Below are 15,432 nucleotides of genomic sequence, written 5' to 3'. Positions count from 1 at the left end.
TTTACACACACATAAAAGGGCATTTATGGACATTGCAGGATTCCCTGGCGTTGTGGGTGTAATTGATGGAACACATGTGAGAATAATTGCGCCATCAGAGGACGAGGCTGTCTTTGTTAACAGGAAGAATTTCCACAGCATCAATGTGCAAATAGTGTTCAATGCGGCCTGGAAGATTTTGGACATTGTGGCTAAATGGCCAGGCTCCACACATGATGCGAGAATGCTCTCCGAGAGTGGCATCAGACAGCTTTTTGAGAGACGCTATGTGCCAGCTAATTGCCACTTGTTAGGGGACAGTGGCTACCCATGCAAACCATGGCTCCTTACACCTTACCTCCAGCCACGCCAAGGGCCCCAACTAAACTATAACAGGTAAGCCAAACAATACAAAAATCATGGAAATGATCTAACATATTGCAAGCAATATGTTAGAGCATCCAAGTAGTGCAATATTTCCATCAAATAATTAAAGGTCTGTATTCTATTGTAGGGCCCACAAGACAACAAGAGCGGTGGTGGAGCGTGGCATAGGGCAGCTTAAGAGGCACTTTCATGTTCTCCACGGAGAGGTGCGGCTGAGGCCTGAAAAAGTCAGCAAAGTCATCATAGCCTGTGCAATATTACACAATATTTGCAAGGTTAGACAGATTGCAGAACCTCTGGAGGATGGCGATGAGGATGAGGATGGAGACAACGATGAGGATGGTGGTGAAGAAGATATTCACATTCCACAGGGGAACTTAGCCCAGAGTGGACTGCCTTACAGGGCAAACTTCACAAATTTACATTTCAGGCAAGCTGTAGCCCCATGTCATTTGAGAACTTGTGATGGTATTAAGAACTACCACAGTTTTACTGCACATCACCTGCAATTGTTAAATGCAAGACACAGAACACAATCTCTAAATGGTTTATTTTTTAGGTGTTCAATTTTAAGGCGGTAGTACTCCTCCTGAAGGGAAAGGACTTTTTTTTGTTGTTCAAACACATCAATTGTGAGTTGCAATCTTCTCTCCTGCAGGGATGCTGACGGAGCAGGTGCTGCGGATGGGAATGGTGTTTGATCCGCCGGGCTATCCTGAGTAGCAGCTGCAGATGGTTCAGGCGGCAAACTTGATGGGCCCGGTTCTTGTGATGGCTCAATGCTACAGAAATACATAGGCCTAGTTTAATTATTGTTTTGATTAAATTAATTTAATACAATGAGCATGGATAACACATGAAATGGCTTCTGCAATGAATAAACACTGTTGATATGAATAACCCTGTGTCCTACCTTTGCTGCATTTCAAGGGCCTGCATCATTGACGTGTCAATGCCTGTTGGCAGCCCGGTGACACTGACCTCAGAGTGTCCCAGGACTTGAAAGACAGTGTCGGCCACCTGGGACAGCCGCTTTGCAGGTGGTCCACCCCCTAGAAAGAAACAGTCAATGAACACAGTACTTAGGCATGTAAATTAACTTTGCCAGCAGGAGCAAGTTGCCAGATTATGTGGTAGGCCATAGTATTTTGCTCACCTGTGAGTGAGGATTCCCGCTTGTATGCTGCAATCTCATCTTTTGCCTTGGACTGCAGCACATACCACCTTTTCTCACAATCGTCGCCTGTCCGCACCACCAGTGGAAAAGAGGCATTGATTGTTTGGGATATTGTGTCCCAGGCGCGCCTCTTGCCTTGGCTAGTGACAGTTGGGCCAAATTTTCCTCGTAACATACCTTTATGTTCGTTCACCAACTGGGCCAGCAACAAACATTGCTCCTCAGTCCAGTTCGGCTTGCGATTCCTTTTTTTCTCCATTTTCTGTGTTTGTAGGATATTTGTTAACAAGCCTTCATAAATAGACCAGCCAGCAATCACAGACATTGTTAAAAGCTGAGCTGTGTTACCCTCGTTAAGTTCACACTGAGTTGTAACGTTGCAATTTCTACTTCATTAAGGACAGCCCCTTGAGATAGGCCATCTTGTTTTCAATGGGGTCCATATGGAAGTGAAAGTACAAAATATGCCAGCTAGGATATTAATATGAGCAAATGAGACACAAATCATTATTTGAACAGGGTGTAATGAGCTTAAGTTTTCACATATTTTAGATTCTAATGTTAGGCTATAACCCCTACAGCTTACTATTCATTTTCCAGATATTTTCTTGAATGTGAAATATTATTTACAATTATAGTCTGCATAAGATTAGAGTGTATAATTATGTTTATTGATTTGAGGGTACATCCTTTGCTCATTATCACCAAAAGTTAATTTTCATCAAACTTGTAGGATCAACCAATCACGGCTTTTGAAATGATGACTCATACCTAGCAACGGGGTCAACCACACCTCCTAACTAAGATAGGATTTTTCATCCATTCCTGGCTCAGAGTTCACCGAAAATGTTCTGGAATCACTTCTAAGCTAAAACTCCTGGCAAGGAATTTTTAGGTTAAGTTAGGAGCTCTCTAAGAGGATTCTCAGAATCTTTAAGGATACGGGCCCTGGTTGTTAAGGACGCTGGACTACTTCTTCCCGGAACCAATTCCTGGCGCCACCTGCGGCCGCGAATGTGTATTGACATTTAAATGGAGAGGCGACGAAGAGAAACTGCGCTCTGAATACTTGACCCCGAATATAAGACAACCCAACTTTTTTGGACCTATTTCGAGGGGAAAAAAGGCTGTCTTATATTCGGACCAATACGGTAAATCTCCTTCAGAGTTCTCTGCGACCGTTACACGTCTTGTTATGCTTTTAAGTCGAGGTCTAGGCCTCCGGAGCATCACGACCGGACGGTGGCTAAAACAAACTTACACCTAAATGTTTCTATAACTAATCCTATTGCAGATTTAATCTTTAAGACAATGGGTTCTGCTTACCTCATACGTGTGTGGCCTGTGGAAGTTGTTTTAGTGTCACTCCCCTCGGGAGTCTCGGGACTTTCTTCCAAACGTCGGGGTCACCAATTATTGCGTTATTTCTGGAAGAAAGTGGTCCAATCCTTGGTCGCTTTTAACTCACTTTATTTGTTAAAGTAGGCATGTTTCGGTATGGTAACTATGAAGCTTAAAGGAGGGAATTGTATCTAACGCGTGTGAGGGACAATATCGTGAGCTTCAAGCCCCGGGCTTAAGCCCGGTTCTCTCTGCGGTTACCTATAGTCTCTGTCCTCTCAACTTCGAATCACGCGCTATTGTCCGTCAAGTGGGCGTGGCCTATGTGACGTATTAGTATCGGCTTCCTCACTTGTCTGAGGTGCTGCCTTCTGTGGATGGAGTAGCTATTGCAGCCTTCAGTAAGGTCCTGCTCCCCTTCTGGCTATGTACAGTATTTACGGCTTATATGTTCGGTCCTGCTTCCTAATGGCTATGTGGGGGCAGCTTATGTGCTTAAAATACGTAACACACACAACATCCAGAAAACTCCAAGCACACATTTCTCAAGTGAATTAAGGGCTTTCTTCAAAGCATTTACCTGAAAAATCTTTGAAATTCTGGGGAAATTGAACATTTGTAGTCAAGAACACAAACGGAAGAAATATAAATATGACAGTTAATTATGAAGGAAATATGGTTAACGAATACCATACTGTGTCTTGGCAGTCTGATTCTTGTAAACTAATGAGCCGGATGTTGTTGATTGCCTGATGAATGCCAGGTGCTGCTCAATGTTGTGTTTCTTAAATGAGTTGCAATGACAGAATGTCATGGTCAGCATGCTCTAATCAGGATTGGAACTCTCAACCCAAGGATCACCCGTACACGGCATTATCCCGTTGAGCCACTGACATTCCTGAACTGCTTGAAGCCTCATTCACATCGTGAAGATGTTGATTGATAAGCCCACATCAAGAAAACTCCAAGCACACATTTCACAAGAGAATCAAGGGCTTTCTTAAAATAGTACAGATCTTAAAATGTGCACTGTTAATGGTATCCATCTAAGGATAGCCGTATGGTAGATATACAATAACAAAATGGGTTGAGACTGTGGATGTTTGGCTTTTCTATGAAATTGTGGGAAAAGTAAACATTTTGAGAGCAGAAGACCAGGGTGACAAAGATGCATCTGATTTTAGAGATTAATATGATGAAATAATTTTGAGTCCAGGTCAATCAAGTAAGGAGAAACAAGGCTAGTTCATATTTTTTTTAAATAGCGCCACCTTTGGGTGCAGTACAAGAATTTGGGTTTATGGGTAGTGCGGTGTATCGGTATCCACCCATTAATGGTTGTATGTTTTTTTATACAATAACAATGGTCATATAAGAAAAATTGGCAAACTGCTCCAACTTTATTGGCCAATATTTCTCAAATGGAACCGAATAAAACAAATTTGGTTTGCTGATTTTTGTGAGGCTTGGTCTAAAGATTTTATGTGGCGATTTTGGTGAGCAGAAGACCAGGGGCCTCTACGAATAGTTAAGTTTCCTAACCTTTATGCCTCCTTTCGTGAACCTTTGAGGAAAACCTCATCGGGTGAAGGAGAGATGAAAGGTGCTTCCTTTCATCATAGGGGAACATAGGGAACAACAGCAATGTTTAAAATGAATTTGACTCCACTTTTTCTAACCAACGTCATTGCGCGACGGCGGGTATTGCCGACCTCTAGCGTCTCTAGTGTGAAACTAAAATTTTACGAAGATTGACTAAAACAAGCGCTCTTTGATCCATGCGTTCTTGTCGTATTGATTTCAATCAGGTTATCGCCAACAGTGAGAATCACTTGCGCCTCGTGCCGACTACCTCCGTCCGTTGACTGATCTCCATTGACTTTGATTGGGGACGGACGCGGAATGCATTGTGGATCCGTGCGCTGAAGGCTCCGTCAAAAAGTCGAAAAATTGTGAACTTCTTCGGCAGCGACGGATCCGTCATCCAATCAGATCACGTATGCAAATTTAAGCACTGTGACGCTGCTCGGGCTCTGACAACCCTGGAAACCTCCCCCATCCGTCAGCCACGCCTGATTGACGGTGCAGTGGGAACGAGGCATTAGGTCGGACTTGGCCAACGGGAATATTTTAGGCCACTTGAATTCCAATTCACATGTGAAAAAAAAAGAGGCTAAACTTTTTTTTCGTTGATGTTGAAATTAACTGCCCCCAGTAGTCTTTCTTAAATGTGAGTTGGCATTTTCTTTTCTTATGGTGTATTTTATGTGCTTACTAAGCAGCGATAAATGAATTAATTTATATTCAAATAATTGTGTTTCTGGAATTGCTATCCATTATTATCAATTGTATTTTCTTCTCTTCTATTCTTCTGCCTTACCGCGTCTCTCATGCGTCTTTGCGTAGTGTCTGTAAACTTTGTTGATGGCATGTTGCTTTAAATATTGCCGCCACAAAAGATTATGGGATACCACTATCTCCTTTCTGTTCACAAAGGAAGCTCAGGGGTAACCTATGCTAAAGGAGGGTTAAAGGAAGCATCGAGGCTCCTTTCCAAAGCATTTTTAGAATTCAAACCATCTTTCCTCAAAGCAATTCCGGCTCATCTCTATAGCAAAGGAAATTTCCTATGCAAAAGAGAATTTGTAGAGGCCCCAGGGTTTTATAGATGCATCTGATTCTAGAGATTAATATTATGAAATAATTTTGAGTCCAGGTCAATCTGGTGAGGAGAAATAAGACTAATTTATGATTTTTTACATAGCGCCACCTTTGGGTGCAGTACCATAAATTTGGTTCATGGGTAGTGGGGGTTATTGGTAAGCATATCTGAAAAAGAGTTTGACTTACGGTATAGGCTGCAGTATGACTTTTACAGAATTTGAGGGGAAAATAAACGTTACAGAAACAATAGGGGACCAAGCAGCTTCGCTGCTCGGACATTAACTGTTCATCTTATTAATTTACTTATTAGGGAGAACTTTAAGAAAATATGTTTTGTTTTTTTATATATATATAAACATTTTGCATATAGTACCCCATATCAGAAACAGTAGTCTTAATGGTAGAATAAATACTTAATTAATAACAATAAATATAATAAATAACAATATTTTCACTGAATCCGAATAACACGCCCTCTATGTTGGAGGCAGAGCTCGAGGTTGATGGTGTTTCGTCGTCAATTTCCCTGGTGGAGGTCACTGAGGTAGTCAAACATCTCCGCAGTGGCAAAGCCCCAGGGATTGATGAGATCCAGCCAGAAATGCTAAAGGCTCTGGGTGTTGAGGGGCTGTCATGGTTGACACGCCTATTCAACATCGCGTGGGAGTCGGGTACAGTGCCAAAGGAGTGGCAAACCGGGGTGGTGGTTCCCCTGTTCAAAAAGGGGGACCAGAGAGTGTGTGCCAATTACAGGGGTATCACACTTCTCAGCCTCCCTGGTAAAGTCTACTCCAAGGTGCTGGAAAGGAGGGTTCGGCCGATCGTCGAACCTCAGATTGAAGAGGAACAATGCGGTTTTCGCCCAGGACGTGGAACTACGGACCAGCTCTTCACTCTCGCAAGGATCCTGGAGGGGGCCTGGGAGTATGCCCTTCCGGTCTACATGTGTTTTGTGGATCTGGAGAAGGCGTATGACCGGGTCCCCCGGGAGAAACTGTGGGAGGTGCTGCGGGAGTATGGGGTAAGGGGGTCTATCCTCAGGGCCATCCAATCTTTGTACTCCCAAAGCGAGAGCTGTGTTCGTGTTCTCGGCAGCCAGTCAGTTTCGTTCTCAGTGGGTGCTGGTCTCCGCCAGAGCTGCGCCTTGTCACCAATCCTGTTTGTGATATACATGGACAGGATATCGAGGCGTAGTCGTGGTGGGGAGGGGTTGCAGTTCGGTGGTCTGAGGATCTCGTCACTGCTTTTTGCAGATGATGTGGTCCTCATTGGATCATCGGCCTGTGACCTTCAGCACTCACTGGATCGGCTGGCGGCCGAGTGTGAAGCGGCTGGGATGAGGATCAGCACCGCTAAATCTGAGGCCATGACTCTTAGCAGGAAACCGGTGGATTGCTTACTCCGGGTAGGAAATGAGTCCTTAGCCCAAGTGAAGGAGTTCAAGTACCTCGGGGTCTTGTTCGCGAGTGAGGGTACTATGGAGCGTGAGATTGGCCGGAGAATCGGAGCAGCGGGGGCGGTATTGCGTTCGATTTACCGCACCGTTGTGACGAAAAGAGAGCTGAGCCGCAAGGCAAAGCTCTCGATCTACCGGTCGATCTTCGTTCCTATCCTCACCTATGGTCATGAGGGCTGGGTGATGACCGAAAGGACGAGATCGCGGGTACAAGCGGCCGACATGAGTTTTCTCAGAAGGGTGTCTGGCGTCTCCCTTAGGGATAGGGTGAGAAGCTCAGCCATCCGTGAGGAACTCGGATTAGAGCCGCTGCTCCTTTACTTAGAAAGGAGTCAGCTGAGGTGGTTCGGGCATCTGGTAAGGATGCCCACTGGGCGCCTTCCTTGGGAGGTGTTTCAGGCACGTCCAGTGGGGAGGAGACCTCGGGGAAGACCCAGGACTAGGTGGAGAGATTATATCTCAACACTGGCCTGGGAACGCCTCGGGATCCCCCCGTCAGAGCTGGTCAATGTGGCCCGGGAAAGGGAAGTCTGGGGCCCCCTGCTTGAGCTGCTCCCCCCGCGACCCGACCCCGGATAAGCGGATGACGATGAGGACAATACTTTAACATCAACATCTGTTCATCTTATTAATTTACTTATTCATTGATGGGGAACTTTAAAAAACGTTTTTATATATATATGTACATTTTGCATAGTACCCTATATGAAATTGTCTATATATATAAATAGATATCAATTGTATTAAATTTATAAATTGTAAACATACTGCACCAAACTATATAGATACATAGATTGTATATATAAATTATAAAATATAATAATATATAGTATATTAAATGGTATTTATGTATGGATTGAATAGATATATAAATCTAAATATAGTATAGCAAAGTGTATATAGATTGTAACATAACTTATTTATGAAATAATTAGAATCTGTTCATTGTTTTTCGTTCTATTCATGTTCCTTTGTATTTTTGATATGTTTGAATTTTATTGATATGTCTGAAATAAATGGCAAAGTAAGCGTATGTCCACTTATCTTGAAACCGCCTTTTCTCATCGCCAGAGTTACGTTTTTTTCGCGAGGGGCCCGGCTCCCGCTCCGACTCCCGCTCCAACTCCATTATCCCAGCTGCAGTCACAGTGTGACTGAGGCGGGAAACGCCGTAACCATCGCAGTGGTGAAAAAAAACATTGCACCGTGGTCGTGGACCTCTGGGAGTGAGGTCTAAATCACGAAACTGAGGTTCATCCTTTCAAAGTAATGTACGGATTAAAACTAACAAATGTAACAGGATTTAATTGAAAGCTAGAGAGTCGACTTCTCTCCTTATATTTATTTATTTTTGTTTAAATTAATATTGATATAAAAATAAATAAAAAATATATATAATAATAAAAATATTTTTATTTTTATTTTTTTTACTTATATCTGCATGTCATTGCGGGCCGCCACTGGCCCGCGGGCCGCACTTTGAGAACCAATGCTCTATACCAAGCACGATACATACACCTGTATTGTATATGGACAAAAGCAGGCTAATTAAACCACAAACTATACATTTTCTAAAAGACTTTGCCCTCTGCATACAGGTAGTGCATCTCAAATCTTCAATGTTAACATTCAAATTCATGTTCAGCATGACCAGGGGTCTTATTTATAACAAAACGGGGCTGAAAGTTGCGTACGTGACCTTCCACGCCAAGGTTGTGATCTATAAAAAAACTAACTTGGCGGGAGAATGTGCACAGCCCTAAGCAAACTCTGGCCCATGCGTACGCATGGTTTGGAGGAAAAGGAGATTTGGCGACACAGATGGTGTGGCGGTGAACTGAAGTCAGACTGAAGAAATGTAGAGGGAGTAGAACGATTATGTTTTATCATCCCCCTTCATAAGTTTAATTTCAACCCGTATCATGCGTTAAATCTATGTAGGGCCTAATCAGAATAATTTAAGCCAACTGCGTTATTTCTCAGTTATAACTCCAGAAACATCTCCTTGGAATCGAAATGAAAATTAAAATTCTCTATATTTAATTCCGTCACTCCATACTGTCCACTCCCGGATCGCAGGAGGAGGAGAGGACGGCGCGACTGCATGGAATAAAGCATCCGTCCAACATGTGTCAATAACATAATATTTTTTATGTGACACTGTAAACACATAATCAAATGTCAATTAAATCCCAAGTGTGGAAAACCAAACTACATCCTCATCACAATCGTTATATTATAGTCCGTTACTCTTGATGCTTTTCATGACAAATCAGGCATTAAAATAAATAGGGGTAAAATGTTCAAGAACATTTTACGTGGGTGATTACAAACTGATTAACTAAGGTGTTCTCGGTCAGTCTTATTACCATAACCCTATAAATACAGCGGTGAGCCCCGTGCGTAATGCTGCACCATGGCACTGCTGGAGAACCATGCAAATGGCATGATTCGGAGGGAGAGGGTCTTCAGGGACCATAACGATTTATTGGCCTATGATGATGACTGGCTAATGAGCCATTTTAGATTCCCTAGAGCTATGCTCTTGGATCTATGTGCTGAACTGGGTCCAGCATTGGAAAGGGCAACACATAGGAACCACGCTATCCCCGTGCAGACGTAGGTCCTCCTCACCACTTTGGGGTTCCTGGCAACCGGCTGTTTCCAACGGGAATTGGCAGACAGGTAAGTGTTTCATATAGCTGCATCTTACAACTGTGTTTTCACATTGCCTCAATTTTGTTTGTTTTCCACCCTGTAGATCCGGTATATCACAGCCATCCCTCAGTGCCCTAATGCCCAGCGTTTTGAATGGCATGATACATATGGGCAGTCGATACATAAGGTTTCCCTACACAGTGGAAGAACAGGCCGAGATTAAAAGGCAATTTGCAGCAATGTCCGATTTCCCAAACGTAATCGGCGCAATTGACTGCACTCATATTGCTATACGGGCTCTGTCTGAACATGAGTTTGCTTACGTCAACCGAAAGCACGTGCACACTATTAATGTTCAAGTTATATGTGATGCCCATATCAACTTAACAAACATAGTGGCACGTTTGCCTGGTGCAACACATGATTACTTTTTCTGACGCACAGTAGTGCAGGGAACAGACTACAGGCAGGCGTGGGGCGGGATGGCTGGCTTCTAGGTGAGTTTTTTTAAAGAGGAATGTAACATTGTGGTTCTTGACATAACTAATGATTTTCTGCATTGCAGGGGACAGTGGATACCCCCTGAGGCGCTGGCTCCTCACCCCGGTTTTGAATGCGCAAAGCGCAGAGGAACAAAGATACAATGAGGTCCATGGCCGTGCTCGTTCAGTGGTGGAGCGCGCCATCGGCCTCCTGAAGTGCCGGTGGCGCGCTCTGGATGCGTCGTGGGGGAGGCTTTTATACCAGCCTGCCAAAGTGTGTCGCATTATAAGGGCTTGCGGCGTGCTGCGCAATTTGTCCCAGAGGAACGGCATCCCTCTCCCCCCCAACCTCCCTCCCCCCGAGCTTGACCCGGAGGCCCAGCCCCCTTCGAAGCAAGTCGGAGTTCAACAGGGTGCAAGAGTACGTGCGGATGTCATGCAGCGTTTATGTAATGAAGACGACTCAAGGTTCATTTTTTCACAGTATCTTTTAATATTGTGGCAATTTTGGTGATAACATTTCGAATCTGCCTCATCTCCTCAGTCAAGTTGTTGACTGCATCTATCGTTTCCCTCTGTAGCTGCAGAACTGCGTCTGTGAGCACCCGACCAGCGGACTGACGCTTGGTGCTGGGGGTGGGGGCAGCCGGATGACCTGCGGCCGAGGGCCCCCTCGCCGGCATCATCGTCCTCCTCCCCACCGACCGCTGACTCTGGAGGACGCACAAGCGAAATAGCGTGCACTAGGCCTATATGATCGATTATAATAAATCTATAAAAAACGGAAATCAGCTTTACCTTGTTCTTCTGTGTTGTCAGTGTCTCCTTCCCTTTCGGACACGATGCCGCTAACGCTTGCGTTGCCAATTATGGATGTAACTTTCGTGTCAATTGGTGTTAGGTCAGGAGTACTGAGTTCCCCTCCAGTTGCAGTCACGCTCTGGCGGTGTGAGGACAGCCTCTGCTTTGCACCCACCTGTAATTAACGATCTTCACTATACGATCAGTAACATTTGAGCAATTACTTATAAACATGTGCTGTGCGTGAGGAAATAAAAATATGTACCTTTATGTTAGACCACTTCTTTTTCAATTCTGGGACTGTGCGCTCCGTGCCACTGACCGAGTTCACTGCCGCAGCAACATGTTGCCACTCTGCTTTTTAATGTTGGTGATCCCAGTTCAGTTTTCGGGCCTCCACCTCACCCACAAGTGTCTCCACTTTAACCTCCGTGAAGTTTCGCTTTTTGGCTTTTCTCTGTCCTGCCATTGTTTCCAACAAGACATAATACCTGCATCTGAGTCTGTTTTATATGCAGATCGCATTCATGGGGTCATTTGCATTGACCATTTATGGTGAAAAAGCGGCGTGTAGAGGGCGGAACGTGAAGCGGGCGGAACGTGAAACTTGGCTTCTGGGCGTACGCACATTTTTAGTAACGATCCCACGCACAGTTTTATAATGAGACCCCGTACCTTTCACAGAGTTGGCTTTGTGTGTGTGTGTGTTATTGTTGGGTGTGTGTGTGGGGTGAGATGGGACTAGGCTCGTATCCTAGCTCACATCACCGTTAACTTTATCTACATTCCACATTTAACAGGAAGGGCAATGTTGGAGGTCTCCTCTGCTATTGACTCCTGAGCGTTGCCAACCGTGTCATTGCAGTCACTGTCATCATCTCCCACAGAATACATACGTGTTAAGACCTAACGTGGGGGTATGTGATACTTGCAATAACATTAAGTAAGCTACTCTCATGTATTACTATCAGCCAACCTCAAACCATCGCTAAAAAGCAAGCAATAAGTTATGTGTACCCATGAATTTATCCTAAACCTTATAACAACCGTTCCATTCAAGTCCTCGTCCGTTCTAACACCAACATCAAGTCCATTTTCCTCCACATTGAATATTGGCCGTCCACCGATGGAACTGTTGATCTTTTCAAAGAATTAACAATTTGTTGGAGCCGCACCACTCCTGTCAACTGCTTGTTTGGCCTAGTTGTAAGATGCCTTCAATACCTTCCAACGGTTTTTCATTTGCTCAACTGAGCGACTACAGCCCGCATTCGTAAACTTTTCATGAACATCCTTTGAAAGGTCGCTATGTCTGACCTTTCTCTGGTCCATCCTTCGGAAGATATCTTGGAGGACAGTTGTCTCCTCAAAGGTCCAATTGCGAACTACTGCAGCTGCCATCTCTCCAAGTTAAATAGTAGCCTAGTTTAACGTTCAGCCTGCAAAAGTACTAGTATTAGTAGTACTCTTGCAAAGTTGTCTCGGACGCGTGCGGACACGACGATAGTGATAACAAAGACGTGAATCAGGCAATAAATACACTTTCCCTGACAGCGGTCAAGTTCGGCGTACATAAAAGTACCAACGGAGTGGACCAATTGCAAACTACTGCAGCTGCTCTAAGTTAAACCCCAAACTAATTGTAATAAGTGTATACATGTTGATTATAGCAGACTAAACCACCTCTTCCATTCCGAACAGATAATTGTATTCTGATTGAGGCGTATATATGATCCTTTTCTATTCCGATTGAGCTGTTCTTCCACATCTATTCAGATCTGATGTGTTCATGTAAACGTGGCTACTGTATTTCTACCCTGTAATGTATGCTTCATTTTTCTCAGACATCCAAACGGCGCGCTTTTTGGCGTTAGTCGCTTTTTTATCATACATTTTGGGGACCTGTGTGGTTCGTGTGCAGATCCGAGGAAATTTAGTGTGCACGCGTGCAGGTGTCAATAATCCATAATCTGACTCCGTAACCACGGAGACCCCTCGAGCCTTCGAAGTAAGGAAAAGTGATTCCGGAAATTATTTTGTTAGGGGACCCATCACAATTTTAGCCTGAATACATACGTAAAAGCACCAGACCCGGTTGCTAGTACCATGGACAGTATCAGAGCGATAACTTGTTGAACTAATTGGATGTGCTAGGGCGGCTACACCACGGGATGCATCTGCAGACCACATAAATAAAGGTAAGGCGCAACCTTTTTGCTTAAAGTTTGCTGGTGCTGTGGCGAGGTTTTTTCCAAAAACTATTTAATTCATCGTTCAGATCTACTTTATTTTATGATCATAATACTTAACAATATATAGTTTGTTTCCGTCGCCCTCAATCGCTCGATTCAACAATACATTTTGGCACTTTTTATGACTCCTGGAGAAGACCGCAGCAAAAGCCTTGGACTTTGCCAATCGCCAACATGCCTCTGTACTCGGATATCTCAGGCACTGAGACTGGCTGCACCAAACTGCGCAGACAGTGGCTTTATTTGAAACAAGACTAGCATCATTAGAAAATTGCAAAGGACTCCTACAGGATACAGTGTCGATGGGTGAGTTTGCTGAGCTAACTCAGAGAAATACACACCAAGATGATGAAAGCTACACTGTGTCCTTCCCGAAGCTGGACAAGAGAGAGACATTTCCAGCTGCGTCTCACTGGCACAGAGTCGGCGCTAAGCCAAAACAACATACTAAAGTGAATCAAGAAGTTCACTCAACGCCAAATGCTAAGCTACCAAAAGCTAAAGTTGTATGTATCAGCCGGATTAGCCCGTCACTGAAGTTAACCCTGCCGCTGAGGAACCGGTTCCTGCCACTTCAAGAGTCCACGAACACGCCTGCCACCCATGATCCCCGAGATGCGTCCAGACAAAAAGTGCGGACAGAGACCGACCATGATCCCGTCGCCAGAGAGGCGAGCTGTGCATGCGTCGGCCACCGGTGCACTCCTGAGCCCCAAGATGCGTCTGGACGGATGGTGCGGACAGAGACGGAACAAGAACCAGTCGCCATGGAGGCGAGCTGCGCATGCGTCGGCCACCCGTGCAACCCTGAGCCCCAAAATGTGTCCAGAAACTACACGACCACAATCATATTGGAAAACCCTAAAATCCAACAGATTATTGTGCATGCAGGTCTTAATGATATTCAAAGAGAACAGTCAGAAATTCTGAAGAGGGATTACACTGATCCATTGGATACACTGGACAAAATACACATTGTCATTCATCAGTGGACCCATACCAGCACTTGACAGGGTAATAAACAGATTCAGTCGTCTACTTGCACTTAATACATGGCTTTCCATGGAATGCAATGAAAGAGGAAGGGGCTTTATTTACCATTTAAACTTGTTCTGTGGGCGCAAATATCTTTTCAGAGCAGACGGCCTACACCAAAACAGGTTAGGCTCAAAGCTGTTAAGGGACAATCTTCTCTTCTCGCTCTCCCACAAATCTACCCTGCCATGGTCTGATGCACAGGCCACAGTCAGAGCACAGGTTGAGAAGAAGCGAGACTACAGCCTCCCCCACACATCTACTCTGCCACTATCTGACACACAGATAGCAGACAGCCCAAAGACCTTGAAGAGAGACAACAGCCTGCCCGACGCCATGGACACCGTGCCTTCCCCCATCGCTGATGCTGGCTTGGCAAGGAACGGCCGCCCCCCTCCTCTGCACTCCCCCATCGACGATGACCTCCAGCTTCATCTGTCCTATAGCCACAACAACAACTCCAGCTCCACTGTCTCCTCCCTTTGCGATTTTCCAGCTGAATTTAAGAAACTGGAATATGTTGGCATCAAACTTGCATCCGTGTCAATGATAGCATCGCCACGTCATCGCCACAGGCTGATAACACCCAAGTGGAGGGAGCCCCGCCCCCCCCGTACTGATAGTAGTCCTGAGTATTACTGAGACAAAAAAGGGTTCAGCCGTAGACACTTTATAAATGAAGTTTCGTATAATCTGCTGAACCCAAGGTTGCCTATGTTAAAACATGGCCATTTTTTCATTCCTGCTGTAACCACTAAGAGTAAACAAAGGGAAACTTAGACATACTGCTAACCTCACAAATCTCATAACTATTGCTTCCAAACCAAAAACAACCTTAAAGCCTATCAACAACACCATCAGGATGGGTCTACTTAATGTTTGGTCTATAAATAACAAATAATTTTAAGTCAATGATTTTATCACCAGTTCTTAACTGGATATTATGTTTTTAACTGAAATATGGCTGGAATAAAAAAATAACAGTGCAACAGTTCTGATAGTGACAGCTCCTCCCAACTATAACATTTTTGATGCATGTAGATCTGGAAAAAGAGGTGGAGGGGTTAATGCTATATTTAAAAATGTATTTTCTGGGGAAACGGATGTTATTTGGTTATTTTCCATCACCATGTATTGAAATGCTCCTCCAGAGTTCTCCTATCAATTATTTACAGGCCACCCATATCATTTTTTTCAATG

The 15,432-nt window shown here is 44.4% G+C and overlaps 1 protein-coding gene and 1 long non-coding RNA gene across 2 annotated transcripts; one reads left to right on the top strand and one right to left on the bottom strand.

The window, feature by feature from the left end:
- Positions 1 to 807, top strand: LOC115533199 (putative nuclease HARBI1). The gene is made up of 3 exons (XM_030343552.1): positions 1 to 375; positions 494 to 753; positions 797 to 807. The coding sequence occupies exons 1-3, from the start codon at positions 26 to 28 to the stop codon at positions 805 to 807; spliced, it is 621 nt and encodes a 206-aa protein (XP_030199412.1). The 5' UTR covers positions 1 to 25.
- Positions 808 to 899: 92 nt separating this feature from the next.
- On the bottom strand, positions 900 to 1,582 carry LOC115557752 (uncharacterized). Its single transcript, XR_003979242.1, has 2 exons — positions 1,280 to 1,582; positions 900 to 1,148 (listed from the first exon to the last, which is right to left on the bottom strand). It is a non-coding gene; the product is annotated as an uncharacterized LOC115557752 (long non-coding RNA).
- Positions 1,583 to 15,432: the final 13,850 nt, after the last annotated feature.

This window comes from Gadus morhua, chromosome 2 (genome assembly GCF_902167405.1).
Source record: "Gadus morhua chromosome 2, gadMor3.0, whole genome shotgun sequence".
Taxonomy (NCBI): domain Eukaryota; kingdom Metazoa; phylum Chordata; class Actinopteri; order Gadiformes; family Gadidae; genus Gadus; species Gadus morhua.
This window is presented reverse-complemented; position numbering and strand designations above follow the sequence as displayed.

Coding starts and splice junctions, on each gene's coding strand:
- LOC115533199 (XM_030343552.1), top strand. CDS start 26: ATGGACATTGCAGGATTCCCTGGCGTTGTGGGTGTAATTGATGGAACA. Junction 376..493: donor CCCCAACTAAACTATAACAG/GTAAGCCAAACA, acceptor ATTCTATTGTAG/GGCCCACAAGACAACAAGAG.